This window comes from Penicillium angulare, assembly GCF_028827245.1.
Source record: "Penicillium angulare strain IBT 27051 chromosome Unknown utg000005l_segment0_segment0, whole genome shotgun sequence".
Lineage (NCBI taxonomy): Eukaryota > Fungi > Ascomycota > Eurotiomycetes > Eurotiales > Aspergillaceae > Penicillium > Penicillium angulare.
The window spans coordinates 4,604,009-4,631,432 of record NW_026623164.1 but is presented as its reverse complement, the minus strand read 5'-3'; the positions used below and the strand labels follow the sequence as shown (position 1 = coordinate 4,631,432).

Below are 27,424 nucleotides of genomic sequence, written 5' to 3'. Positions count from 1 at the left end.
GGCGTAGGTGTGTTTGAAAGAAGTAACTTTTAACTCTAATTCATATGTATCGTAAATTAACATGTTCGGGTCCAGGTGGACACTGAGTTTGAGCTTGGGGTCCAAATAGCCGCCTGGTAGATCAGGGCGCCGTACAAAATGCTGTTAGACTATGCAAGTAAGGTCCGGTGATTTTAGAAGAGAGGGTTCTCCTTAGACAGAGCATCGTGCTCATCAATATCCCTACTGATTATTAGCTTGTGTTCAATGACTGTGCATAATGATTCGGTATCAAAACGTACTTAGCCTCCCAAGGATAGCAGATCCACACATCCTCGGTGGTAACGGAGGCGTGGTAACGACCGCTCTCCATCATATCGGCCGGCAGAACACCCTTCTTCTCCTTGTTCTTGTTCTATTATCCCAGGAAATAATGCGGTTAGTATGAAAGAATGATCCTTCTGGAGTTTAATAAGCCTAGTTTGTAACTCACGTGCAGGACAAAGATGAAGAAGTTGGTCTTCTCGCCCTCACGGCCGAGCTGCTTCTGGGCAATCTCAACATCCTTCTCCAGCTCGCGCACGGCATATTCCAGAGTAGTGCGGGTGTCATCGACCTCATCCACGATCAGAATGTTCTTGCCGATCAGGTTGGCCATCTCCAAGGAGCTCAGGTCCAACCATTGTGTGCGGGTCACCTTGGTACCGGGGACCTCCTCAGCATCGCCCTTGCCGAGATCCTCATAGAGGGACAGACCGATGGCCTGGATAGGGATGTTGGCGTCACCGGGGCGCTTGAGGAAGGATCTGTTCGCAAGAGACGGATTAGAACGTGCGCTTTCTGGTGGTTCGTTCTCAAGCGCAAGAAGAGCGTATCATCAGGTACATACCGGAGAATACGGGCAGGAACGTAACCACCACCGCCAATAGCGATCATCAGGTTAGGGTGGAACTCCTTTAGGATCTCATCTGCGGAGTTCTGGCACAGCTTGTGCACCTATAGATGGGATTAGCCTTTTTTTTTTTTTTTATATCAAATCCACTTTAAAAGAGCCAATCTGAGCCAATCAATATATCAAAATCTCGTTGAGAACAAGAGTGAACGTGCATATTGCATGACTGTAGATCGATGACAAGTGGAGGGAAAGTACAAAAATCGTACCTGGTTGTAGGTAACGTAGACTTTCTGAGGCATTTTGGCGGATTTGAGTTTGAGCTGGACAGGGTTCAGGGATATGTATAGTATATATCAAGGTTTCAGATCAGCAAGACTGAGGGTCTTCAACTGAGAGGGTTTAGGAGCTGGGGAACGAGGGAAAGAAGAAAAATCTCCACACAGAAAAGCCGAAATTTTCGGATCGGCATCCCCTCTGTTATCCGTGGGCGCGGGGCTTATCGCCGGACATTTTGACATATGCCGACACGATCTATATGATAGTCTAAATATAGGTCCACGAATAATTGGAGGTATTTTGAACTCGACCTTACGGTAAATCAGATTACTGATATATCTTGGATTTACTATGAGAGATGTCATTAATATCCAATTAACCCGTCACCCAGCTACTGGGCTGAGAAATAACCTTCCCTCGCGCTTTTTCTCCAGTTTCAACAAAATCCGATCATAGTATCTCCTCAAGTGCCCAACTTTATCTGTTCAAGCTATCTCTTATAATGGTTTGTATGAAGTTTATTGTCATATTCTCCAATCCTAAGTCGTCTATCGCGAGAGCCGATGCTAGCCGGGGGTTCTCTGTACCTGATGATGATTCTAGCCGACCACTTAGTATTCGAATCCTGATGCCAGAGCAAATCCAGGCAGTATGTCTTGTTAAAGCCAATCGTGTTTATTTGAGTTTCTCGCATCTTTGAAACCCTTGACAGCGCCATCCGGAAATGAATGTTAGCAGAATCAGTGGATAGACATCGACTGACTATATTCCCGTCTTATGGCTGTCTATTTTGCCTGTCCGAATCGACAAGTCTTTTAAACTATTTCGCGGACAATATCACCTTGTCGCAAGTTCATGAACACATTATACTTCAAACCCACACTTGAGCTGGACGTTCCACCTGTAGACCAACGCCTATAATACGGAACGCTGATTCGAGCCAACAACCATCTACCTCTCCTGAGCTTTCCTTTTACCGACCTTGACTGGAAACAGAAGAATGATTGAGGCCGACAGAGGAGGTGGATTAAACCTCCACGCTCAAGCTCATGGTGAGAGGTGGCTTCATCATGATGGAGCACGGCCCCTATACATGCCCATCTCTGCCATTGGCTCTATCTACTCTTTGTTGAAAAAACTTCGATTTATCTCTAGAGTGTCATGCGAGTCATATTAATGGCTACCGTACGTATCTCAAATATGCGACAACTCGTCGATGACAAGGAGGGGGAAATACCACCATTTCCTTCGGACCCTTAATACAAGGAGGCAGTGTCTGTGTCAAGCAGACATTGCATAATCACCGACTCGTACTCGGCTGGAACACGCAGATGGGGAAGAATTTATTCCTCGCCCTTCGCTGTACCTTCACTCGGTCTTATTTTTCAATGCATCCGCGCCTTTAACGGGATTCATTGCGATAACAAAATCTTTCCCCTCGGGCGGTGCTTGTTCGTATGGGTCTTGGAATAGTGTGTTACCACTTGGGTCGACGTCACTCTGGTGGAGACAGTCAAGAACCTGATCCCGAATTGTCCTTGCTCCCAGGCTTCCGAATTTCATAGAAATGGATCCGAGAATTTTGAGATTCGCTTGATGATCGCCATCTTCATCTTAGGGGACATCGTTGAAACCTTGGAATCTTCTCGGACCTCCCGGTCTCAGATCCCTGGTAGTCGCTTAGGACTCGGCTATTGTTGTCAAGATCTTCGTCTCAGGGGAAATCATGATTTTCTTCCAATCTAATGCACGGCGAATTATCGAAATCGAAACCTGTTTCAGAAATGAGGCCATGAGGTCCACGGGTCATGCGAGGGTGCGAATTAATCTGTAATTGTGGTCCTCTGAACCAGATTATTGGACAAGACACATACATACAGAGGCTATTTCCAGCCCTCGAAGCGAACTGTAAACAGTGGGTTGGGCAGAAGATCAGCACTGGCTTAGAGAAAAAAAGATTATGGACTCGGCCCCGGGGGTGAAGAATCTCCACTCGGGCGCACACCCCATGAAAATCCCTCAGCTCTCGAAAAAGAAACCAATTGAAAATAATTTGACTGGCGATACAGAATATGGGTCCCGATGACGCGTGGGCTTTTTTTGCTGCTCCTTTTTATGGGGAAATTCTGCTGATGCAGCATGCGAGGATCCGATGCGCGTCACGTTTATGCAGTACGTATACGCCCATGGATATGCATAAGATAGGGTCCGTTTGAGGCTCCATATGTCTTACACTACCCAAGGATTCAGCCGCAGACAGCGGTGTATCGATTAACTCGATTCCACACGCATACATCATAAGCTTCTGGCGATAAGAATAGCCTGTGTGGAGCTTGTTTTTCATTGCAAACTTGAAAGTGGGATGCATGGCGATGCATGGCCATGTGGGCCAACCTGACCCTGCAGTACAGTACAGTATGAAGAATCCAATTACATACTATAATTAGCAAGATCGGCGAAATTGACTAGGCTTGTGGGGCATTGTTGAATAAACGATTCGCCATTGGAAGCATTGCATGTACATACAGTATGAAGCCGCAAAGGCGATCATAGCCATGATCAGGAATGATTGGCAATTCGAAATTAACATCTCGGGTCTCTTTCCCCTGCCTATCCTCTTCCCGCCTTTAAATGAATTCAATTGCCAGCAGGTTTGTGGAATCAGCCGCAGCCTCGTCTCAGAGCTTTTCATGGACATACCGAGTACAGTATAATAGCCTAAATAGTATTATGCAAGACTACTGCATCGGTGTATGCCAAGCTTTTGCTCAACTGGTGTCGTACAAGACTCAGTAATGATTTTCGCATCCTTTGGCCCCCATCGACATTGCCTATCTCCTGGCCCCCTCCTTCATATACTTTGAAAGTGGGTTCAATACTATAGCCTAGTCCCTTTTTGCGCAACGACTGCGATATACTGTAGTTGCGACCAATACGTAACTTGCTGGCCCCCCTCTGGACCCGTAATGCTCTGGATATCCATTCAGTCGACTGTACTATGTGGATAGCACTTCGGAGTACGGAGTATAGGTTACATGAAACTGACGATCGCAACCTTGGAATGCAATATGGCGGTGGCATGAGGCCCCATGGCATTGATACAAGATATGAATAGAACAACTCCATGACTTCAGTCGAAGGTATATAAATCAGAGAATTTCCTTTGGAATTAACTCCTTCATAATCCATCAATCCCATCTGATACTCACAAGACTCCATTTCAAGGTTCGTTCCCATTTCTTTTCTCTCATCTCCTTAGGCATACCAATGCCGATTTCATCCACGGGCACTCAGAGATCACATACTGACAGTTTCAAACAGTTTAACTTACCTCCCTCACATCTCAACCCATCACCATGTTCTCTTACAAGAGTTTGGCCGGTCTCTTCATGACCTTGTCCTTGGCAGCCGCCAACATCGATACTCCCTCTGGTGCCGATATGTGTGAGAGCCAAGGCGAAGGCAGCTGCCAGTTTGCGACTTTCGACATTACCGATGACTCTGGCGGCATCTGCTCAACCGCCTTGACAAGACAGGCGGTTATCTACGACCACGCTTGCAACCAGATCGGTTGGTCTAGCGACTTCTTCCAGGAAGGTGATTCGATTGACTCTCAGTTGCCATACACCGTCAGCATTATCAATGAGAATGGTGGTCAGACTGCGGACTGCCGTATGAAGTATACTATTAGCTACAGTGATGGCACATATGGATACGGTATGCCCGAGAATGGTGCCTGGAACTCATGCGACGCCGAGTCCGGAAAAGCCTGCAGCTGGTACCGTACGGCATTCCCTTGCCCTGGTTTCTAGGCTCATGGCTAGTCTACAATGGCAAGGCAGCTTTCATTGCATAGGAATTTGAATATAATAGATGGTTGGGGTCGTTTTTCTATTAAGCTTGTATCTAGCAACTGACAATATATACACAAAGTTTCCAAATTAATACTGTGCTCACGGACTCTCACCACTTATCTCGGCAAACCTTCTCCTGGGCATATGCTCGGTATCGACTTAGGAGATCAGTAGCGTCTAAACCTGCAGCCCCTAATTTGGCCGGATAATGTGAGACTAGACCTTTGCCATCAATGCTGACATGTGGTCGTGTCCCATCCGCCTGAACCCATGACTCCGACGAGTCTCCGTGAGTTGACTGGCGCACAAAAATGTCACGCAGCATCTGGGCATCTCTTCCCCAGAAACATCCAAAGTTGAAGCTGATCGGCTCAGTTGGATCTTCCCAGATTGGGAACTTATACCTGTTCAATTTGTTCCACTCTAAGTTGTGAAGGAAAGAGTAGTGCTGCTGGGCAGCGACAGTCCAGTCGTTCAAAGTCGGACCAGTATCGGTGTACACCGATGCAGCAATGGGGTCTCTATCCGCACCTGCCCCGGCGGGTAGCAACCAGCGATGACCCTCAAAAGGCGCTTCGAATCCTTTCTGAACTTTGAAATTCTCGGGACCCTCCCAGGCAGGGAGGCTCGAGGTGCGCCAATCCTCTCTTAACTGAGACTTCGATCGAGATGCCTGCTTAACGTGATGCAGTTCCGGTAGGTATGGAAGTGCAACGCCTGGGTGGCTGTGCAGTGATGCAAGCGCAGCTTCATTTGCGACATTGGCAGAAACCATCAGTGAGTCGGGATGGTCCAACTTGGTCTTGACAATTGTAGGAATAGTGTGATCTTCTAGGAAAACGGTATCCCCATCGATACGAATATACATGACATTATCCCGGAGAATCTTCCAGTCTATGTCCTTACCCGGAGGAGCCATTGAATATTCGGGCGTTCGCAGAACGAGAGATTGTAGCCAATCCAGACTTATAGAATCGTGTGTATCCGGAACAAAAACAACCTGATCAAGCAGTCCGCGGTTATGAACTAGGTTTTTCTGCTCTGGAAGTTAGCTGGTGTTTATTTCCATTTGATTTTGGAGAAATAAAAGGTTGTAACTCACCTGCAGGTAGCAATCAAGAATCTCCGTGCGTTCATGATACCTAAATGGAACCACGGCGATGATCTTGAAGTCGGTTGGCTTGGGAAAATAACCCGAGCCATGCGAATATGCAAAGAACGGAGAAATATCCTTATTGAACATCAAGACTGATGGATCAAATGGCAGGAAAGATGGATTAAAATAGCCAATGACGGTCATGATAATACACAAGTAACCAACAATACTCCAGATAAATACTGCTGCCCAATCTCGCCAGGCTGGACGCTCCTGGTCGTCGTTCGACTCAACATCATGAGCGGGTTGTGGGCGGCCCATTGTGAAATGACCTGGCTGGGTATGAACTCGAAGTCCCCCAGAAGAAGCAAAAGAAGTGCAAATTTCTTCGTAAGTGTTTAGGGTTCTAGTGGCCCATTTAATGGCACCCAGTGTTGGCCTCCGTTATGGGACCATGATCTACGGGCCTGTTTTCGGAACATAAAGCCTTTGTAACTGAATCGGCAACGACCTCAAAAAGAACATGGACTCCGGTAAGATCGACGTACAATCTCTTTTTGGTTGAAAAATAGCTGCCAGGTGGACGGAATAGGAAATGTTCTCATTGAATCTTATAGCAAACGGATAAAATGTGAAGAATGTAGATTGGAATGCATACTGGAATGTGGGTCTAGGGGTTGGGTAGACGGGAGGATCCAGATAGTAAGAACCTTGGAACTCCTCTGAGCACCCGGGGCTGTATTGGGAGTTTATTATAGTAGGAAAATTAATGACTTGAAGTTTCTCAGGATACAGTATATAAAAGAAACTGCTGATGTGCATGCCACAGTATATGAATAGCTAGAGTATGAACATGTCGTGATCGCGTTCGTATTCGTATTCACGTGTTTACTGTATGGACAGGTCGTGTATTCTCTCTCTTCACCTCCTCTTTGTCCTTGTTCATCCTGTCATATCATAATATACTAGAGAAGTGAGCTCTTCGCAAGGATCAACATCATGATATGAATCACCTGTTTCCCTGTTTTTTTCCAAAGTTAAGTGTTGATCGATCCAAAGCTGTGATGACGTCGTAACACGTGCCGGTTATCGATCGGCTTTATCGTCGGCTTGTCATCTCTCATCTCTCCCATGCATCTCCATGGACCATACTAGACCATGAGGACGGCCCTCCTCAGTCGTTTATGCTTAAGACGTGGGATCTCGCGCATCCCGCAACGTCGATTAATATCATGGCGCGTTCCTCGAAAGACCCCATCGCGGGGTCCCCTTCTCGGTGGGATGGTGATGGCCGTGCTAGCCCCCGGCGCATTCCTCAAACTGGCGGAGGACTCGGACTGCCCCGAAACAACGGGTGAGCAACAGATGCTTGAAGCTTCTCGAGATGAGATTCGAATAAGTGTCTCACCAGATGCTCGGGGGTTAACTCGTGTCTGCCAAACCCTTACCGTCGGGTTCTATCACTATGTTTACGATCCAATCGCTACTGGGTTCCGGTTCCTTCACCTCTTCGTCATCTTCATGCCTGTTATTGTGACTGTACCTATGATATGGGTTGGTCGAGCGCTTGAGAGTAATAATGGAGCGCAATGGGGAACAATATGGTGGTATCGATTCCTGGTCAAGGCGATGGAGCGCGCTGGACCAGCTTTTATCAAGGTATGATTGAGTTTGAATCTTGATTCATTCACTGAACTGTATGCTGACCGCAGCTATCTCACTACATAGCTTGGTCAATGGGCTGCTTCTCGAACCGATATATTCCCTCCTGAGATGTGCACCGTTATGTCCTCCCTCCATTCGAACGCGCCTGCCCATTCTCTACGCGACACCAAGAGAATCATCCGAAAGGCATTCAATGGCCTGCCATTCGAAGACATATTCGAAGAGTTTGAAGAAGAGCCTTTGGGTGTAGGCGCGATTGCACAGGTCTATAAAGCCAAGCTCAAGCCTAGCTTGGCTACCAGCAACCCGGAACTGGGTGATGAGCCTACGACACTGGGGGAGAAAATGAGAAAGAACGTTGACGTTTTGGTGAAGAGCTCACCCCAAAGAGTCCCTTCATCATATGTGGCGATCAAAGTATTGCATCCCCGAGTGGAGAAGATGATCCATCGTGATCTGAAAATAATGTCGTTCTTCGCCTCATTACTAAATACCATTCCCACAATGAATTGGCTATCCTTTCCGGACGAGGTCCAGCAATTTGGGGAGATGATGAAGCTCCAGTTGGACATGCGCATCGAAGGCACCAATCTTGTTAGGTTCCGGGAGAAATTCAAGACACGGACCACGGCGTGGTTCCCTTACCCGTATCTTGATTACGCAACTCGAGAGGTGTTAGTTGAGGAATTCGCGCAAGGCATCCCACTGGCCACTTTTCTGGAAATTGGAGGCGGTGTTTATCAGCGTGAGATCGCTAATGAGGGCCTGGATGCCTTTTTGCATATGCTTTTGATTGATAACTTCATCCATGCGGATCTGCACCCAGGGAACATTATGGTGCGATTCTACCAGCCGAGTGAACTTGATCTATCTCTACGCAAGCATTCACGGGCTACTGATGCCCCGACTCGCGCGGAGGTAGATGTAACTGAATCCGTACTTGCTCGGTTGCGTCCCCATATCGGCAACCAGCAGGAATGGGATGCAGCTCTAACCCAGTTAAATCACGAGGGATTTCGTCCGCAATTGATATTCATTGACACTGGCCTGGTGACCGAGCTCAATGATGACAACCGACGGAACTTCTTGGACCTTTTCCGAGCCATCGCCGAATTCGACGGATACAAAGCAGGCCATCTTATGGTTGAACGATGCCGTACCCCGGAACAAGTCCTCGAACCTGAAGTTTTCTCATTGAAAATGCAGCATCTTGTGCTGAGTATTAAGACGCGCACGTTTGCACTGGGAAATATCAAGATCGGCGATGTGCTAAGTGAGGTCCTGACAATGGTTCGCGGTCACCATGTCCGGTTTGAAGGCGATTTTGTCAACGTGGTCATATCATGTCTCCTACTTGAAGGCATTGGACGAAGTTTGAACCCTGATTTAGATTTGTTTAAGAGGTATGTTGGTGTTTCGAGATTATCGGAAATCGCAAAACTAACCTGATATCACCAGCTCTCTCCCCATTCTTCGGCAGTTGGGCTCTGGCTCCACCTTTATACAGACAGTGCGTTCGGGGGATACATCGATGCTCCGTGTCTGGGTCGGCTTAGAGGCTCGTGGACTGCTGCAGGCCAGCATCGAGAGTGTGGAGCAGTGTGTCAAGTATGACCAGTTGTCGCCAAATATTTGAGATCGTCACGAATCAATACGCACTACAGTGTCAGTGCCCAAGTGACCGGGAAATGGACTAGCCTCGAGGGCGCAACCCCGCTCACAAGTACATAATATCATTACACATAGAGTGTTAGATAAGATGAAGTAATTTGCAAGTTAATATTTTGAACCAACCTTCAATTCTTGCATAGCTGGCAAGAGCCGACTATCCCCGAGGTCTCTAGACACAGAACATAGTACTCTGCCTTATCGTCTACATATCAACCCTTTCATGATTCTCTTCCCGCGGTCTGCCAGCTGGGCCATACATTACATGCCAGAAATTGAAATGAAAGTCTTATATTCTCATAATAATCACTAATTCATACTAAAGAATCTTGGACCCACTCTCAAGTGTACCAAGAAGCTTCGGGGTACTCGTGCAAGAGAGCAAATCGCCCTAATTCCCGGTTCTTATATGCCACAGGATCATGAAGGGTATGAGTACGAATATCCCTCCAGAATCGATCAAGTCCTACCTTCAACGAAGTCGCCCGAGCACCAGTCACTTCAAATACACCTGAAGTAACCCTCAGTCCAACGTCTGTAGCGACAACCTTGATGCTAGCAACCCATTCGGCAGCCTCGCCTCGCTCTTCCGGAGTCAGACTTGCTCGGTTAGAACCATATTTGCTGTATACCGATGAAATTTGTTCTCCTGCACGGTCGGCCAACGCCTCAGCAGCTCGCAAGTGGGCGAAGAAGTTACCATATCGCTCCAGGATATAGAATTCATCTGTTGCTGATTCTTTGTTGTCTCCGCCAAATGGCCATGCGCGCGTATTGCCGACAGTGTACTTTGATGCGAATTCAAGAGCTCCGATCGCAATTCCAAGGTAGAAATTGCTGAAGACCAGTTGGATACTAAGAAAATGATTAGTTATGGGAGCTTGAATATGTGGGTGGTAGTAATAACATACGTTGGGAGGAGTAGAGAGGCAAATGGGATCTTCAGGATATCCTCTCTTGGTTTCTTGGTGGCTGCGTCCCAGCCCAAGGCATCGGACCATGGGACCCGAATGTTCTCGATCTTTACACCTCCAGACTCTGTTAGGCGCAAACCAATGTTGTGCCAGTTATGAGCGAATTTGATTCCGGGCTGTCTGGTCTCTACCAGGGCAAAGATGTGGTCTTCTGTGCCTTCCAGGACACCTTCCAGAACGGTGAGGTCGGATACAACACCACCAGTGTTGAAGAATTTGGCACCGTTGAAAACAATGTCATCGCCGTCTGATGTGATCTTAAGGTCGCTGTCTCGGGGATTGACAGCGCCACCGACGAAATAGTTGTTCTTAATAATTAACTCATGGGTACGCTCGATCTGTTCCGGTGTGCCAACGACGTTGGCAGTGGTTGACCATAGAAGGTGATAAGCGAGCAACATTCCAATGGAACTAATTAGGACTGTCAGTATATCGTTTTTCTCTTTTTTCTCCTTTTTCTTCTGATATGATAATGCTTGAGTTGGGTAGCTCTTACCCATCTCCCTTGGCGACCTCGCGAATGGCTTGGTATCCGACACTCCAAGGCTGCTCACCACCACCATATTTCTTAGGACCCAGAAGCTTAAGCAAGCCTGAGTGTTTCAGAAGCGCGATTTCCGCGCGAGGCGATTTGTTCTCCTGGTCTCGCTGGGCTGCATCTTGAGACAAGACTTCAGATACCTCGCGAGCCCTCGCGAGCCAGGCATCAGAGCTATCAGGCTGGGTAGCCCATTTAGCTTGATAAGAAGCATAGACAGCTTCGTCAGAGGCTGGAACGTTGGCAGCCATGATTGGACAAGTTATGCAAATATACAATTAAGTTGTTCTCAAAAAAAGGTCTTTCCGATCGATAAATGTAGGGGAAATAGCAGTATATCTATCATTTGTCAATATTAAATGACATGCTGTTCGTAGATAATGATGCCATACACATCATCTTGCATGTTTGTAGCTCAAAATTGTGATTGTGACTGTGACTCGGCCGACAAGATTTGCTTGTTCGAATATCTATAGCTGTTGGTTTCGTCAAATGAACGGGTGATGTCGTTATCATCATATGCAGTACATGTAGATCCCCCCACGCGCCCCAATTATGAACGCGATCGCGATATCCACTCGGTTTTAGGTACATTGATACAGTATGTATTTTGTATCTCCAGTGCGAGTTCAAAGATTAATCCGCACAGGCTACAGAAATAGGTTTGAGGCTTCAAAATCGAAAAATAACACACCATTTGATAGAATTAAAGTTATCACGCAACTAAGATTCGCCCCACTCCTCCCCATCAACTAATTATCGATCTGATATTTGGCTTTGCGTTCCAAGGTTCCAACCTATTAAATAATTCCTGTTCCAATCACGCGATTTATGCCCCCTTAGACTTGTTCTTCTTTCCAAAGTACCGAGATGTATCACCGAGTGGCAGATCAAGAATAGAATCCTGCAACAATAGGTGGAAAACAATATACCAACCCACCAATCCAGCTAGGAAACAGAACACTCCGCCTGATTTCTGTAAGGCCAGAGCAGACGCAGCATGGCCATCGGCTTTGGCGAAATAGCTTGCGGCAACAGTCAAGAAGCCAAGATCAACAAAGAGGAAAACCAAGATGTATGCGATATTGCTCGCAAGAGAAGCTATAAGGAACGTAAAGACGAAGACTGTCCAGAGAATCATGAAAAATCCCACGGCATTGTTATACTGTGCTGAATCGGTCCCACCGTATGCTTCTGCTACTCCAAAGCCAGGAGTCAAGAGAGCACCATATCCTGCGTAGAAAAGACCTGAATGATGTTAGTATTGGGTTAAATTCTTGAGTTTAGGGATTTGTTACGTACCGAAAGCGCTGAATACAGTGTATGCGAAGCCGTTTCCAATGGATAGCTCCCATTGCGCGGTGATAAGAAGACCAAATGCAGCAATGAAGAAAAAATTTCCGATGAAGACATTGTATACGGTGACTCCTCGCCATTCCATGAGACCCAGAGCGAGCGTGGTCAAAGTTGTGCCGAATGCACCTAGCGCGAGCGCGGACTAGAAATCATGATTAGTTTTATACTTCTTTTCTTGCATTTGCCCGGGCTCAACTTACGCCTGCACCGAGAGACTTGGGAAGACCTGGATCTAAAGCGATCGGTCTGCCTTGTTGCTCAAGGTCAAGCGACTCAGTGGCTTTTTGCGTGCCATTGTCGCTGTCCGGTGATGGTTTGGACATCTTGGCTATAGTTCACAGTAGAAAAGGCGTGGCAGTCTAGTGAAAGTCCCTGATAGGAAAGGATATGAAGTTCTAAAAGATTTTAGAGGACGAAAAGCTGGATTGAAGAATACATATACTAAAATCTATGCTATGGTATCTAGACTATCGCACCATCAAGGGCACAAGTGACATGGAACTTACGAACCATTGATCTGCATAACCAGCTTTGCGTTCAGGTTCAGCTATGTCTCGATCCACTAGCCTGGAAAAGGGGAAAGGATTCGATAATAACTTTACTTTGGCTTATTTCAAATCCCTTAATTGTTAGCTTTCGGGAGCCACAGCCTATGGAAACCGTGTGGGTTGGGGTACGATCATGACACAATCAACCTTTAAATGATGTGCTCTCACCCTACTTTATTCAAACCCCATACGACTCGGCCGAGATATGCTCTTTACTCCATCTTGAAAGATCCAGATATGCAGAGGAGAGATGTTCGAAATAGATCGGTTTCTTCTTCATTGACGTTCTTCGATATATTACCTAAATAAATGACTGATGTACATCGGCATGCATTTCATGGATACCGTTTTGAATGAAGCCACAAAAACGCCTATCTAATGCAGGAATAAAAGTTATACAGAATATAGAGTGGAGAAAAAAACACCAACTGAGTCTGAGAAGCCTGCTCAATGACCTTTCTCTCGGACAGCAGCACCGCTGGCTCTCCACCAAACATCACCTCCCCATCGCATCAGTCGCTCAACAGCAGCTGTGGGCGAATCTAAAGCAGGGCGAATATCGAGGAAGAACACAGGCTCACCAGTGGGCTCGGGGGGGCCTGAATAATAATCAATGACGTATCGAACTTCCTTAGTTCCCCAAGGTGTTTGACGCTGGACAAACCAATCGTGTCGATCGAATGGTGGTTTTGTTCTAAAGAATGCCTATATTAGTTTATGCGCCAAATCCAAAAGTGGCATGGTCGGAACATACTCAAATGCAGAGGGGTACACATATCCAAGAGCCTGCATCACCCGAGCCTTGGGAGTAAGCTCCTTCGGTCGGCCTTGGAATCGGATTAAACGAGGCTCTGTCTCCTGGTCAATTTTGCCATGCATCTCGGCCATGGCCAGCTCCCAGCCGAGATTCTCTTCACCGCGGCGGCACTTCTCCCACCCTGACTTAAGGCCCCTGGCGAATGTGCGCTCCCATCCAACAATTTCGTTCCAGGCACCCTCGTTCAAAAAGTTGTGAACGGCAACCATGGCCTCGACTGCATCCTGGGGAGTATCCGTGTGACCCTTGCGAAGCATAGCGTTGTACATTTGTTGCGGAGAAGGATATTCCCAGTTACCCTCAGAGTCGCCGCGGGGAATAGTTGATGGTTCACGCTCAATAGACAGATCAACGGTCTGGTTCGCAGCGCGCTCTTGAGAGATAGAAGCGAACATGTAGTTCAACGGGTTCAGTTTGGACAATGTAGAGGGCTTGTTGGAAGGAGCGGGCTCTTGCGGAGTTTCCACGTTGGATGTTTTCGGGGGAGTGTAGAAAGGAGAATCTGTTGATTTTTTCATAGGACAGGCGCTGGGAGGGTCTGCGCTCGCGGGGGCTGTAACGGCTGCCGGACGCGATTCATGCATCGGGCATGCAGCCTACGTCGATAAGGGTCAGTCGGGGGAAGTCAAAAAGTTGAGATAGGGTGAAAAGTAGATACCGGAGGGGATGCATTGGATGGATAAGGAGGATGAGGTGCCTGTGGCACGCTTGGCTGAGAGTCTGCCCAGAACCAACCCATTTTGATAGTGAATAATGAAAGCTGCGAAAAAAGGGCGCGAAAGAAAAACGTGAAGTGATCGCGAAATCAAAAAAAGCTGTCTTTCGCCGATAAAAGATCGGGATGATGAATGGAATGCTGACTAAGTCGGGTTCCCGGCAATTGTCCGAACTATAAAACCGGGGCCAATGAGAAATCGCTGTGATATGGTTGGGTCTCCTGCTCCGGTGGTCTGCCAAGTATATTTAGAAGGCAAAAAGAGGAAAATGTGAAGATAAAAGAGAAGAATATTTCACTGGAATTCATTAATATTACGCTTATTACAGTAGACCTCCCCGATCATACAGCAACAATGCCATCTGGGCAGTATTTATGATGTAACAACGGGACCATGTGTTTATGCTTCTTCCGCGCATATCACAAACCCTGCCACTGCTTCGTCCCAAATGGCTGGCCAGCTCGACCCTTGTACAGCTGCGACGAAGAAATAATCGGTCAGAATCCGAGAGACCTGTTCCCATGACTGCCATTCATAGAGCATTGCGACGCGGCCCAGCCGCTCTACAAACCAGGATCGTTCAGGGTGACCGAGTGAGCCTTGTGCTCCAATAAATAAAGACCATGCGAACAAGCCAGCATTTTCTTTGGGAAGCTCAAGAAGAGATGTAAGACTATACCGATCCACTGCTTTCTTGAGATGCTTGGTTAGGGCTCGACCGAGCCCGGAGGAAGGAGGGGAGACTATGAGAAAGTGATTCAGGAAGCAGATTGAAGCCACACGGGTGACTGACTCGATCGGATGGATATCGAGGTCTGCCTTGGAGGGGTCTTGAGAGTCGGAATAATTGTCGTAAATATAACTGAGTAGTTGATGCTCAGTCTCACAAGTGAGTACTCGAAAGAAACCATGGTCATTCTCATGAACCAGCATTGGCGTAACTCGAACAGTAATGCTGTAGAAGATTATATCCCGTACGACATTCAAAATGATTAGGAGCTGGTGACTGAGGAGTGCATTGGCCCAGAATCCAGAGCCAAGTCGTCGGACGGGCGATTGGGTAGGAGGTCGGATTCGCCGATGTATCTCCATAGGCACAGGTTGTGCATCCCAAGTGAGCGGGAATACCGGTTTGGCCAACAGGCCCGAGCCGGCTTTCACATCACTCCTATTATAGACAATTTTTGTAAGCCACTATACTGGAATAAGAAAAGAAAAGAAAAGAAAAGAAAAGAAAAGAAAAGAAAAGAAAAGAAAGAAAAGAAAGTCCAGGGATGGCATACGCAACGATCGCAACTAAAACTGAAGACGAGCTGATGCTCTTATCCGTAATTCCACCTCGAAGCTCCACCATACGTTTGAGCCCAGTGAGGTGGACTCTAGCCTCATCAAATAATCCCGCAATTAACTGTAATATAATTAGTCAGAAGTGCTTTTTGGCTCATGTTGATGAAAGGGAAGAGTCTTACCGAGCCTGTGAGGAGGTTGACAATAGTGTCGAAGGCTTCGTTCCTGAGTGCTAGACTAGGGTCCCTAACTTTGATATTCATTTCATGTATGGCTTTCTCTTTCATGACGTAGTAATCTATGTCGTTGATGACCCGGTCGCGGTCATTTGGAGTAGTTGATGCGCCAGGACGCTGAACACCCAGTACAGCTCTATGCGCAGCGCACATGCTCATAAGACCGAAAAAGCTCCCAGGGTCAGAGAAAGAAGATCGGACCATCAACTCAACTTCGGGGATTTTTGAATCTTTGAGATCACTTGGAAACGTTATTGGGACAAATACCATCTTCCCTGCAGCGATTTGTTAGTTTGTAAAGAGAAGAACTACCGGACAAGAACCCCATACAATAATAAAGCAAACCCGCAACTATTGCAGGAATCTCATTTGACCCTGGCAATGTACAAAACGGATCACAGAACCACGCCATGGGCAACGACCGTGAAGGTTGATAAGGCAGCGGAGAGCCGGCCATCCATCTTGGTGGGCGCCCTCGTTCACTTTCTGGGGTAATCAAGCTGGTCCCAGAAGCTTTAATCGAGGCAGATGAGCCAGGCGATGGCGATGGAGCTCTTAATACCATTGTGCGCTCCGTCTGGTCTCCAGTCTCGTCATTCTCCGTCCTGGCCGTGACACGGGTCTCACGATTCTCCCGCTTGGATGTCCGTTTTGTTCCAGCTAACCTCTCCCGACGGCGGACATCGCGCATTACATGTGAACGAATAGCTTTGCGAGCATTGACATCTTTGATTCTCTTGGAGATCAAGTCATCGTCATGGTCGATAAACGTAAATGAGGGTCGATCGAGCGGTGCAGAAGTTTTTGGTTCTGATCACTTTGATTAGCACATACACCTGTCTGTTTGTTTCCTTTGGGCTAACACGACTAGTAATGATATACTAGCCTGATTTGAGTCAAATGGGAGTCCCTCTCTGCATGCCCCTTTGCAGGTCCCTCCACTCTGTCATGCGGGGGCATGGCAATGATCCACTAACGGGGCGAGACTGGTGGGTCTGCCAGGGGAAATGCGGGCAGAAAACGGGGGACATCGAGCACGAACCTGAATTAGAAGGTCGAGCACCGGAGAATGTGAACGATTCCAGCTGATCCATCGTGGGCCCGAAGGCCAGCGCCCAGTATGATGGCGAATCAAAGCAAACCAAGCCAATGAAGCTGGCGATTTGAAGTGGGGGGGGGGGGGTGCGAAGGCGGATTTAGAAGAGGAAAAAGGGGAGTTAGTTATTTTGTCAATGCGAGGAGGTGGGAAAGAAGGAAGGATGGGCGTTTCCAAGGTTAGAGAGCACCAGCCCAATTCAGTGCCAATAGTTTGAGCGGAGAAAACCATGCATGGGATGACCCGGTGTGGTCACGATGAGTGTAACCGACGTTGTACACTTCTTTCTAGAGCAGTGTTTCGGAAATAAGATGAAAGTCTCAGGACGAATAGATTCTAGATTCTAGAAAATAAGGAATAATGAATAAAAGAGTAGAAAATTGTATAAACTAAACGAAACCAAAAATGTCCTCTGTAATGCGCCTGAAGATGCTATCTACCAAGAAGAAACTCGCTAACAAGACAAAATTGGTATCAATCCCATACCTCTCCAGCAGTACTACTGTAGTATGTAGTAGTGTACCTTGAGGTCTCTCTATCCCTGCACGTCACTCACTAGTCTAGAGATTAGTGCATAGCCAAAGAGGACGGCCAATCCGATCCACACCCGGTGTCGTCGTGCCCATCCTTCGCCGGCTTCCCGAGCCACATGGCCACCTTCCATCACTGCGCCGATCCCCGGAGCGCTCCCATTCGGACGTCGACGCAAAGCACTAGTCTCTGGGGAACAGCGGGTGGGGGCATTTGGGTCTGGGAGAATCTGGCCGGTACTCGTGTCGATGCGGTGTTCTTTCATCCACGCCCAGTTCTCCTCATCCAGCTCAAGCCATTCAGTACGGAACTTTAATCCACCGTCTCCCGCTTTGACGTTGTTGATTCCTTTGGCTGTTCGAGTGACTCCTGGGGTGGCGCTAGAATGCGAACCACCTCCAGTGGAGTTCCACCATCGCGACCGAGCTGCAAACACTCGGCGCTCTGCTTCCGATGCGCTGACACTCCCAGTAGTCATTTCCTCACTGGTCATGAATGATAACAATCCGATCAGAATGGTCGAAACTTCCCAGGCCGGGTTGAATGACTTAGGATGGAAGTCACTGATGCTGAGACATAGGCGAGTAGACGGCTGGAAACGACCGCTCGGTGTATGCATGCGAATAGCAGGGGGTGCGAAAGGATACTCAGGAGGGAACATCAGGGTTCCCCAGTATTGCCCGTTCTCATAGGGGGTCCCCGGAGGACCCGTGAGGATGTAATGCCATCTGGTCTAAAGTTAGTGCCTGCGCCTTTCGCCATAGTACCACCTCAAACAAGTGCCTTACTCAAGAATATTGGTTTCTGATGGATGAGCGACGATGAATGGAGGGGGGTTCTTTTGAATATTTTGGTATTCTCGAGTGAGCTATATGGACTGTTAGAAACCCCGATACTTGTTGCATCACTAGTTTTGACTACCCACACGTTTGAATGCTGCCTTGGTGGCCATTTTACGCTGCAGACCCGACTAGCGGTTATTTGTCTGAGTAAAAAGGAAGGTAAATGGCTGAGAGATGCAGCAAATGAAACCAGAATATCAAGTCAAAGAGAGTGACTTTGGAAAGTGAAAGAAAGAGCGAGGACGAGACTTGCGGTGCGGCGAACTCCCCGGAGTCACGTGGGGCACCGTTTTCCCACGCGATCATCGAGCTGTTGCTCTTCTCCGATAATGGTCCATTGCAGTCGTCACAATGTCCTCTCCTCTGTCGGTTGGAGATGAAGACGTATGTCATCCTTCTATATGCCTTACTTTTGTTACTTTTTTCCTTTGAAAGGACCCTACTAACTACCCCTTCGGTAGATCTTCGAGCGCTTGCAACAGCGCAAGGACCCGAAGGTCCTTGAAGAACAGCAACAAGCTGTGAATGAGCGGATGCAGGCAATTCTTGGCAAGGCCCAGGATCGTCTCTCTGAATTGGTATGCAGTTCCATTTCTTCAGTCTCCGAGACCACTGGTACTTTGGTATCATGCAACAATGAGCTTCGAGGATCTTCCGGCTAATCGCGATTGATATCAGCTCGACCAAAACTCCACCCTGCCAACCAACATCGGTTCAGTTCAGTTCCTCAGTGCCCCGAACACTCGCCGAAGCTTCCTCGAAAAGATCGTCAGCCCGCTTCTTGAGAACCGCGATCAACCTTTAACCCTATCCGAGGCTTTGCGGGAAATTTCGGCTACGGCAGACAAGCTTGGACGGTTTGGTGTGTGACTTTCTACGGCATGCAAAGAATTCTGACAGTTTTTCTAACATCTTGAATTCCAGACCTGTTCCAACAACCTATCTCTGTTAATTTGGATGAGTCGAAAAACCCTGTCACCGGCCTGCGCACTATTGATGTTTACCTCGCTACCCGAGAGAAGTCCCGCATACTTCTGAAGACCGGCACCGACCTTGGAAATGCGGAAGGTTCAGCTTACGGTAACCTCCTGTGGCGCAATGTATTCGGAGGCGCCGAGACCCTCAACTTGAATGCCTCTTTGGGTACACGTACACGATCTGCCTACCAAGCTGCTTTTGAGACTCCGTTATTCTGTGACCCGGATTTCCGTTTGGAAGTTGGCGGTATTTCAAGCGCTACCCAGAAGCAATGGGCTAGCCACGATGAGGTGGTTAAGGGTGGATGGAGCAAGCTTCGATGGCTGTCTCAATCTGGCAATCGCCACGAATTGGGCTACAATGGATTCTGGAGACAGGTTACTGGCCTTTCGGAAGCTGCCTCTCCTACCATCCGAGCTGATGCCGGAGATAGTGTGAAGAGTAGTGTCTTCCACAGCTGGGTGAGTGATAAGCGGGATCACCCTATGCTCCCTTCGCGCGGATACTACGCGAAGGTTTTCAACGAGGTTGCCGGATGGGGCCCGTTGAAGGGAGACGTATCTTTCTGGAAGTCCGAGGTCGAGACTCAAGGCGCCATCCCTATCCCCATTCCTTTCATCAAGGGTGACAGCGGTATTAGCCTGACCACCAGCTTCCGTGCAGGTCTTCTTTGTCCCTTGGGCCTGGACTCAAATTCTCGTCCGCAGCTTTCTCGTGTAAACGATCGCTTCTTCCTTGGTGGACCCACTGACGTTCGTGGATTCCGTCTTTGCGGCCTTGGTCCCCGTGAAGGTGGTGATTCTCTAGGTGGAGATGTCTACGCTGCGGGAAGTGCAAATCTTCTCTTTCCTCTCCCAAGAGTTGGAGCTGATAGGCCCATTCGCCTCCAGGCGTTCTTGAATGGCGGCCGGTTGATGCCGCTACGCACATCACAGAATAACACTCCTACTACCGGTGGCGAGGTGCAAGACGCAGTGGTTTCAACTATCTCTGATCTTCAAAATGGTCTCCCCAGTATCTCAGCTGGTGTCGGTCTCGTCTACGCTCACCCGGCGGCGCGATTTGAGCTGAACTTCGCTCTCCCCTTGGTCCTTCGTAAAGGCGAAGAGGGCCGTAAGGGCCTACAGCTGGGCATTGGTATCAGCTTCCTGTAGAAATATGTTCTGTTTTAGATTTTAGCGGATTTGAACTATACTCAACAACTCCTATTTTCTTTGTTATCTTGATCGTTTGCTATCCTCCGATTCCAATTTTTTGATGTCAGGTACCCCACTAGATGATTGATTATCACATTGTTATACTATGGAATAACCTAGTCTTAGAAAAATACATCCATAATAAGTGATATTCAATATCACCAGGATACCTTCTTCTCACTCCGTTACCCACCCTCCTAATAAATTATTTAAATTAATCGAAACCTTTTCCTTTATATGTTATTCCTTTATAGTTCGCCCCGTGCACATGTGCAGACTCCACCCGCTTATTCAGCATCATCACCGCACCCAAACCGCCAAGTTGTACACTTCGAGCTTCAGCTCTCAGCTCTCACCACGATTCTAATTCCGATCCCCCACATTGTCAGCGCTACTCATCTCGTAGCCGTTTACGGCAATGGCTCAATACTACCCCCAACAACAGCAACAGGGCTATGCCCCTCAAGGCTCTGCACCTGCACAGAACCTCCAGTTCTTCCCCACGTCCTATTCCTCTGTCTCCGGACACACTACTCCTTCGCAAGCTGGGTATGGTGCTGGGTTCGGTGGCGCGCCTAATCCTGCACAGGCATATCCTGCTGCTGGATATGGGGGATTTGGGGCCCCGGCTGCGGGTGTGAGTGGACGGATGGGTGAACAGGGTGGCTTGAGGACTGGGTGGTTGGCTGCGTTTGGAGCGGAGGGGTATGATGGGGAGCCTTCTTTGCAAGAGGAACTTGGGATCAATATTGGTCATATTAAGACTAAGGTGAGTTTTTGATTCAATCAATCAAATCAAATGAGAGAGGCGAGACGAGACGAGGTGTGAAAAGCAACAAAACAGTGGGGGGATTCAGTCACGTTAATTAGGATATTTCTCCTTTATTGCTCTCGCATTGATGCTTTGACTTGATTTGATATACAGTGCATCATCATACCTAACATCCCATTATAGACCCTCACCGTCCTCAACCCCTTCGCCTCAATCGACAACCACCTAATGGACGACAGCGACCTCTACGGCGCCCTCCTCTACGTCTTCCTCTACGGCCTCTTCCTCCTCTTCTCTGGAAAGGTCTTCTACGGCTACATCTACGGCGTAGCCGTCTTCGGCACCGTCTCTCTACACCTAATCCTCAGTCTCATGTCCCCCGTCCTCGACGCAGCATCAGCCCCCAACGCCGCAGACCCATCAAACTACAACCCGCACCACAAGCCATCTATCTCCACCGCTTCAGCTGCCGGCCATTTCTCCGCTACCCTGACATTTCCCCGCTCAGCAAGCGTTCTGGGCTACTGCTTTCTTCCTCTCGTGCTCACGGCTCTTATCGGTGTCCTCCTTCCTATGGATACATTGTTCGGATACCTTCTTACCACTGCTGCAGTGGGTTGGTGTACGTATAGCTCTTCGGGGATGTTTTGCTCTGTGGCTAGGATGACGGGGATGAGAGGATTGGTGGCTTATCCGCTTGCGTTGTTTTATGTTGTTTTTGGGATTATGGGGATTTTTTCGAGCAGGGGAACGGGCACTTTGGCTGCGAAGACGGGGGCGCTTTAGGATGCTTTGCTGTTAGCACATGCAGTTATGTTAGTTGGCTATGAAGATACTGGCCATGGCTGTGTTTGGCTGTGATCCTGATTGTCATCACTAGGATGCTACATATCCTTTACCTACAGATACAGATACAAATCGGTAAAGAGTGCACTAAGGTTGCCCTGGGCGCTTTGCATTAATTTTTATGAATATTACGATAATAAGCCTGTTATATACTATCATGTATCATTAGATTCGTTCATGCTTGCTCTATCGAATACACACCATTTATCCATACCCTTGACCTTTATCCTGTAAATCCATCCTGTTAAATGAATTGAAATCCGTTAAATCACCATATACATCAATATCAATCATCCATGTCCAGTAGATAAACCACGCTCTAATCTATCCCATCTTCTCGCCTTCAGCCGGTGCCCATTTAGCTAGCCATTCTCTCGTCTTCTCTAAATCGCCACCAGCAGCTTCAACGCCAGCAACACACCATGAGAAATTGTACCGCTTGTCTCCACTCGCGGATCCTTCAGCATAAATCATCTCTGCTAGATTACGACGGACTTGACCCGTCTCATCGGTACAGAGGTAGAAAGATGATAAATTCGCAACATCAGGTTTGACAGAAATAGACTCTACCAATGGACGCGTAGCTTCTTTGATTTCTGGCATGCTCATAGTTTCAGGACCAGCAGGTGACTTGCTTTTGGATTTTCCAGTCTTGCAGAATGAATTCTGACACCATGCTTTGCCACATCCTGTAAGTAATTGGGATAGATAGCGTCGTTCAATTCTTCGCTGGAGAGCTTTTCCTTCAGGATCATATGTATTCGCATAAAGAGGTCCGAAACAGGTACGGCATAGTCCGAGAGATTCATTGCTTACGCTGCCAAGTGTGCGGGCGCAGTTTTTGTTCAGGCAGATACGAGGTGGAGGGCGTGAGAGACGTTCCAAGTCATGATGTCGGAGGTGAGTGTTCATGTCGCGGAGACGAATAATTTTAGCGCAGAGGTGACATTCTGTTGTTCGGCCTCCGTCTACTAGTTCGTGTGGTGTTAGGCCTGATAGCATTACTTCTGGATCGTGAAGGTCGGGATCTGAGTCGCCTTTTTGGGGGACGAGGAGATGGCAGAATTGGCATAGGATTAGTTTTCCGGGGCACTCGGTTGTTCGGTGTTGGGCTAGAGAGGGGAGTCCTTCGAATTGAACTTCGCAATCTGTGCATGCGTATGAGTTGTGGAATATCGAGTCGTGGCTTTGTTTGCTGGGCTCGTCGTTGCCGTGTGATGAGTCGTGTGGACAGTGCCAGTGGTTTTCCCACTCGGGTGAGCGTTTTTGGAAAACATTTTGACACTGAGTACAGAGAATGTTGTTTCGGAGACAGAAGTTCTCGTGGAGCATTAATGTTCGTTCTGGTACCCATTGTTGACAGTTTTTGCATTGTACATCTCCTGGCTCGTGGTCCTCGCTCTCATCTTCTTCACTTTTCTCTTGGCTTTCACCCGTGGCTATGCGTAGGGAATATTGTACCGGGGACTGCTGCGTTTGAGTCGGGTTTTCAGACTCAGAAATAAGAGAAAGCACGTGGGCTGATATGTAAAGAGCCTCTGCCCCTTCAAGAGCCACATTCGTAGACCGAATCTCTAATGTCTTGGGACTTTGAGTTGAAAAGTCTCCCCAAACATGCATATCGGATCGAGGCCGGCCTTGTTGGCGAGCACCAAGCGGGCTGACAAAAAGGCAAACATTCGGAGATTCGTTGATAAGTTCGATTCGAATCGTGTCTTCACGGTTCCAGTCGCGTAGTTCGTAGTCCACGTACTCTCCCGGCAGTACTTGCGCTGCAACCTCTTCTCCGAGAGAAAGAACACCACCGACTGAGCTACCGCTCGTTGTGCCTGGTGCACGTGTAGCACGCTCTAGTCGCTTTTGTAAAGTCTCTCGGGCTTGTTCTTCAGATAGCGCAACGATATCAACCTCTAGATCGGTATCCACCACGCATATCCCATCGCCCTCTGGGTAGACTTTATCGACTAGGAATCGAAAGGCTTCGCTGCGCGTTCCAGGGACAGTCAACAGCTCATTCACTGTCAGTGTTGTAAAGTTATCTCGTAGATGTCGCTCCAGTAATGCTTTCCAGTCCTCAGGATCATATCCAGCTTCCAGCGGTCGCAGGCGCACATATGTGCCCTTTGGGAGTTGCTTTGCATGTACGGTCACGCTTGGGCTAGTAGAAGGTAATGCGTCTTCTATTTCCCTTGCATCGGTAATCTCAGTGTCCCCGTTCACTTCGGCGGCCGGCTCTATTTCATCTTCTATCCCGAGCGACTCGCGAAGCAAAGCACTCAGCGCGACCTCATTCTCCGCAGCAGAGAACTCTCTAATCCCCGCATATACGAAGCGACCATTCTGAGGATTAACAATTCGGAACGTCAAAGGATGAGGAAGCTGCTGCTGACGATGTTCAACCTGTTGGCGGGCTCGAGACTCCGCTGCGAAAGTGTGGGGGTTGAAAGGATCGAAGGCCGTGGTATGTACGCGAGAATTCGGGTTCGGGGAAATGGCTTGGAGAGGTGCGGCGGCGAGAAGTTGTTCGAGCGCGGATTGAGGTAAAGTGATCTTGTCGCCTGGTAAACGTGGCGTTTTCTCGGGAGCAGCTACAGCCAGCTGGGCTGACCAGGTCAAGGAATTGCCCTCCATGATGTAAAGAGGGTAAAGTGGACATTGAGAAATTGGAGTAATTTAAGGTGGAGCGCGGGGCGAGAAAGCTGACAAGCTCTCCGAGCAAGTTCTGGAAGCCTCTTTTCTTCTCTCCCCACTTATTGGATCTATATGCAATCAAGCTTACGGAGCAGATGGTTGAATTAAATTTCACAATGAATTCCCAGAATGAGAAGAGAGTCCAAATATCCTGCTAATCTTGCTCCTTGTATACTCCTTCGCTTATAAATCACTTGTTATCTCCGCTTCGAGTCCGAACTCACTGGAACGTCCGCATACGGTGGCGAGCACTGGTATTGCACCAATCACACTATTTGGGAACTTTGTTAACTGTGAACCTTGAAATGGACATGTAATTAGGCTTACCATCGTTGCAGAGCATCCTTCGTTGTGATCGATGCAATATTCGCCCTGGCAGCTTTGACATCTGCGCTGGCAATCTAGTTTACACGATGCACACTAAGTCAAGAGTCAGCATTTCTGAATAGAAATGAAGCTTCTCAGATTTGCATAATAGCCACTTACTGTCGGTCCACACTCCCAGCAGTCCTTAGAAACGCCCTGTCCGAGTGACTAGATAGTTCAAGTTAATAGCTAGATCTAACATGGGATTTATCCCAAGTAATGGAGTCAACATACCTCTCGTTCTAATGGCCGAACAGCATCTCTAAAGTTCTCCTGGTCTGGACGAACTGCCGTTTGGTGTGGAGACAAATTCAATTGAGCATTTTGTGGTTGAGGCAGGCAGTTACCGCAGAACCATTTGTTGCATCGGTGGCACCAGCGATGATTCAAGCAGTCGGTGCATCGAGCAATCAGGAGTGGATGTTTTCCTGGAATCTGCTCAGGGCGCTTTGCAGCTGCTATATTCGATACATGCAATGGCATGGGACTCAACAAGGGGAACTGGTGATCTGGAGATTGGCCCCAGATCACCGGTCCCTCGGGAGAACTATGGCATCCATCGCACCCGCGTGGCCCCAGAGCGACTGTGGCCATGGCCGGTGCAAGAAGAGGATCTTCTGGGGCCGGCGTATCTTCATTGGCGGAAGAATATAGGTTGACATCATGGCGCGGGCCGCGACAAAGCACTGCATCAAATGCGATGATACCCTCGCATTTCTGTAGGGTTTGTGCCCACCCGTCTTCGATGGTGTGTTTGAATAATTTGCCTGAGGGGCTATACCATTCGTTTTGTTGGGTCTTCTGGATTCTAGGACGTTCTTCCTCTTCGTTATCTGATGAAGAGGTTGAAGAGGAAGAGGAAGTTGAAGAGGTCTCGCTTGGGCGTCGAGAGGCACCAATGCGAGAACCCCACCAGTCGCGGTATCGGCGCCGTACTGGAGCTCGAGGCGCCTTTGTTATAGGTGAGAAGTGATAGATACCCTTTACGCGGGGAGTACCTTCTGGGCGCGTGGGTCGAACGGCATGTTGAATTATTTGCATGAGTTTCCGTTCGTTGAGATGCAGACACTCGCGAATGGAAAGAATATTGACATTGAATCGATCTGTCAGGATGATTTCCGCAACTAGATCGGCGGGCACGGTCAATCCGTCTAGAACCAGGCTGCGCACATCCTGCAAGACGGATTTCTTTTCCAGACTTCCGAAAATACGCCGTAATGGTGCAGAGTAGAACTCGTCCTCTGTTTGAGAGTCGTTACGGGGTTGCTCTTTGGTAGGTAGATTTGCGCCTCGGCAATGAGTCAGGTCGAGATGGCGGAAAATGTATGGAGTCTGGGTCACCATGCTGTGCATGTGTCGCGAAGTTGATGCCAGAGATATCAAGGATGGGGCAGATAGGTAGGGCGCGATATGATCCAAGATCAAGCTATTGGTTAAGGTCCTCTCGATAGGCGCTCGTTGTGGAACAGGAGCAGGTTTTGGTGCTTGGATTGGAGCTGGAAGTAGTTTCTCGTGAGTTATTTCACGTACTGTTGGCTCGAGACCGAGTTCCTTTGCAGTCAAACGACGAGACCCATAGAAGTCCGGAGCGCGGCCGATAAGGTTTTGGCGATATGCGGCCATGGCACCGACGGCGACTTCATCGCCAATGCGTAAGATTGGTGGATGTGGTTGAATTTCTTGTAAAGCGGCCCGCGCTTTAATGAGCTCCGTCTCTAGGAGATTAATGGTGGATTGTAGAACGGCAGGCATGGTATCGATGTGATCGATATTAACAGTAGAAACAAGATCGAGCCACAAGTCGGACATAGTCCGTGGATGACGGGGCCTTTATAGTTGAGAGGGTCCAAAATATATAGTAAAGGTGGGTGGTTCCACCGAATGGATATAGTCAGAGGTGATGTGGGGAACCAGGGACTCGGACGGGGTTAAATGCGATTGAAAGAAGGGATCTGATCTGATCGACTGACGAACAGATCTTCACCGGCGAGAAAAAGAGTTATAGTGCGACTGTCATGCGGGACGGAAACAAAGACCCGGAGTGTGGAGAATCCGATGAGGAATTGGGATTATTGAATTATTGGATTATTGGATTGAGTAATGATAAGAGTCGGTCTGTCGGTCAGTGTTGCGGATGCTCCCAATTGAGTAGGTCCGGCGAGCACAGGCGCCGAACACGGGGAGTAAATGATTGGGGGTGA

General features: G+C 48.2%; 14 protein-coding genes across 14 annotated transcripts; 4 read left to right on the top strand and 10 right to left on the bottom strand.

The window, feature by feature from the left end:
• Window positions 1-173: 173 nt before the first annotated feature.
• N7478_009102 (xanthine phosphoribosyltransferase) lies at window positions 174-1,173 on the bottom strand (the record flags this gene model as incomplete). The annotated part of the gene is made up of 5 exons (XM_056925316.1): window positions 174-222; window positions 282-394; window positions 473-785; window positions 869-975; window positions 1,141-1,173. The coding sequence occupies 5 exons, from the start codon at window positions 1,171-1,173 to the stop codon at window positions 174-176; spliced, it is 615 nt and encodes a 204-aa protein (XP_056778042.1).
• A 1,345-nt stretch (window positions 1,174-2,518) lies between these two features.
• On the bottom strand, window positions 2,519-2,713 carry N7478_009101 (uncharacterized protein; the record flags this gene model as incomplete). Its single annotated transcript, XM_056925315.1, has 1 exon — window positions 2,519-2,713. The coding sequence occupies one exon, from the start codon at window positions 2,711-2,713 to the stop codon at window positions 2,519-2,521; it is 195 nt and encodes a 64-aa protein (XP_056778041.1).
• A 1,793-nt stretch (window positions 2,714-4,506) lies between these two features.
• Window positions 4,507-4,962, top strand: N7478_009100 (uncharacterized protein; the record flags this gene model as incomplete). The annotated part of the gene is made up of 1 exon (XM_056925314.1): window positions 4,507-4,962. One exon carries the CDS (start codon window positions 4,507-4,509, stop codon window positions 4,960-4,962), a length of 456 nt encoding a protein of 151 aa, XP_056778040.1.
• Window positions 4,963-5,113: 151 nt separating this feature from the next.
• Window positions 5,114-6,421, bottom strand: N7478_009099 (uncharacterized protein; the record flags this gene model as incomplete). Its single annotated transcript, XM_056925313.1, has 2 exons — window positions 5,114-6,040; window positions 6,107-6,421. The coding sequence occupies 2 exons, from the start codon at window positions 6,419-6,421 to the stop codon at window positions 5,114-5,116; spliced, it is 1,242 nt and encodes a 413-aa protein (XP_056778039.1).
• An 837-nt stretch (window positions 6,422-7,258) lies between these two features.
• Window positions 7,259-9,401, top strand: N7478_009098 (ABC1 kinase family protein; the record flags this gene model as incomplete). The annotated part of the gene is made up of 3 exons (XM_056925312.1): window positions 7,259-7,759; window positions 7,829-9,168; window positions 9,224-9,401. 3 exons carry the CDS (start codon window positions 7,259-7,261, stop codon window positions 9,399-9,401), a joined length of 2,019 nt encoding a protein of 672 aa, XP_056778038.1.
• A 373-nt stretch (window positions 9,402-9,774) lies between these two features.
• Window positions 9,775-11,196, bottom strand: N7478_009097 (thermophilic desulfurizing enzyme family protein; the record flags this gene model as incomplete). The annotated part of the gene is made up of 3 exons (XM_056925311.1): window positions 9,775-10,288; window positions 10,345-10,818; window positions 10,904-11,196. The coding sequence occupies 3 exons, from the start codon at window positions 11,194-11,196 to the stop codon at window positions 9,775-9,777; spliced, it is 1,281 nt and encodes a 426-aa protein (XP_056778037.1).
• A 578-nt stretch (window positions 11,197-11,774) lies between these two features.
• On the bottom strand, window positions 11,775-12,624 carry N7478_009096 (uncharacterized protein; the record flags this gene model as incomplete). The annotated part of the gene is made up of 3 exons (XM_056925310.1): window positions 11,775-12,193; window positions 12,248-12,443; window positions 12,502-12,624. 3 exons carry the CDS (start codon window positions 12,622-12,624, stop codon window positions 11,775-11,777), a joined length of 738 nt encoding a protein of 245 aa, XP_056778036.1.
• A 672-nt stretch (window positions 12,625-13,296) lies between these two features.
• Window positions 13,297-14,405, bottom strand: N7478_009095 (holocytochrome c synthase CYC3; the record flags this gene model as incomplete). The annotated part of the gene is made up of 3 exons (XM_056925309.1): window positions 13,297-13,543; window positions 13,604-14,262; window positions 14,325-14,405. 3 exons carry the CDS (start codon window positions 14,403-14,405, stop codon window positions 13,297-13,299), a joined length of 987 nt encoding a protein of 328 aa, XP_056778035.1.
• A 376-nt stretch (window positions 14,406-14,781) lies between these two features.
• N7478_009094 (uncharacterized protein) lies at window positions 14,782-16,999 on the bottom strand (the record flags this gene model as incomplete). Its single annotated transcript, XM_056925308.1, has 5 exons — window positions 14,782-15,550; window positions 15,666-15,790; window positions 15,852-16,180; window positions 16,251-16,715; window positions 16,948-16,999. 5 exons carry the CDS (start codon window positions 16,997-16,999, stop codon window positions 14,782-14,784), a joined length of 1,740 nt encoding a protein of 579 aa, XP_056778034.1.
• A 501-nt stretch (window positions 17,000-17,500) lies between these two features.
• N7478_009093 (ubiquitin-conjugating enzyme E2) lies at window positions 17,501-18,484 on the bottom strand (the record flags this gene model as incomplete). The annotated part of the gene is made up of 4 exons (XM_056925307.1): window positions 17,501-17,503; window positions 17,558-18,260; window positions 18,321-18,400; window positions 18,458-18,484. 4 exons carry the CDS (start codon window positions 18,482-18,484, stop codon window positions 17,501-17,503), a joined length of 813 nt encoding a protein of 270 aa, XP_056778033.1.
• A 241-nt stretch (window positions 18,485-18,725) lies between these two features.
• sam50 (SAM complex subunit SAM50) lies at window positions 18,726-20,506 on the top strand (the record flags this gene model as incomplete). The annotated part of the gene is made up of 4 exons (XM_056925306.1): window positions 18,726-18,758; window positions 18,836-18,952; window positions 19,053-19,236; window positions 19,299-20,506. 4 exons carry the CDS (start codon window positions 18,726-18,728, stop codon window positions 20,504-20,506), a joined length of 1,542 nt encoding a protein of 513 aa, XP_056778032.1.
• Window positions 20,507-20,966: 460 nt separating this feature from the next.
• On the top strand, window positions 20,967-22,106 carry N7478_009091 (transporter YIP1; the record flags this gene model as incomplete). Its single annotated transcript, XM_056925305.1, has 2 exons — window positions 20,967-21,317; window positions 21,504-22,106. 2 exons carry the CDS (start codon window positions 20,967-20,969, stop codon window positions 22,104-22,106), a joined length of 954 nt encoding a protein of 317 aa, XP_056778031.1.
• A 384-nt stretch (window positions 22,107-22,490) lies between these two features.
• On the bottom strand, window positions 22,491-24,797 carry N7478_009090 (putative ubiquitin fusion degradation protein (Ufd1); the record flags this gene model as incomplete). The annotated part of the gene is made up of 1 exon (XM_056925304.1): window positions 22,491-24,797. One exon carries the CDS (start codon window positions 24,795-24,797, stop codon window positions 22,491-22,493), a length of 2,307 nt encoding a protein of 768 aa, XP_056778030.1.
• Window positions 24,798-25,448: 651 nt separating this feature from the next.
• Window positions 25,449-27,032, bottom strand: N7478_009089 (uncharacterized protein; the record flags this gene model as incomplete). Its single annotated transcript, XM_056925303.1, has 1 exon — window positions 25,449-27,032. The coding sequence occupies one exon, from the start codon at window positions 27,030-27,032 to the stop codon at window positions 25,449-25,451; it is 1,584 nt and encodes a 527-aa protein (XP_056778029.1).
• Window positions 27,033-27,424: the final 392 nt, after the last annotated feature.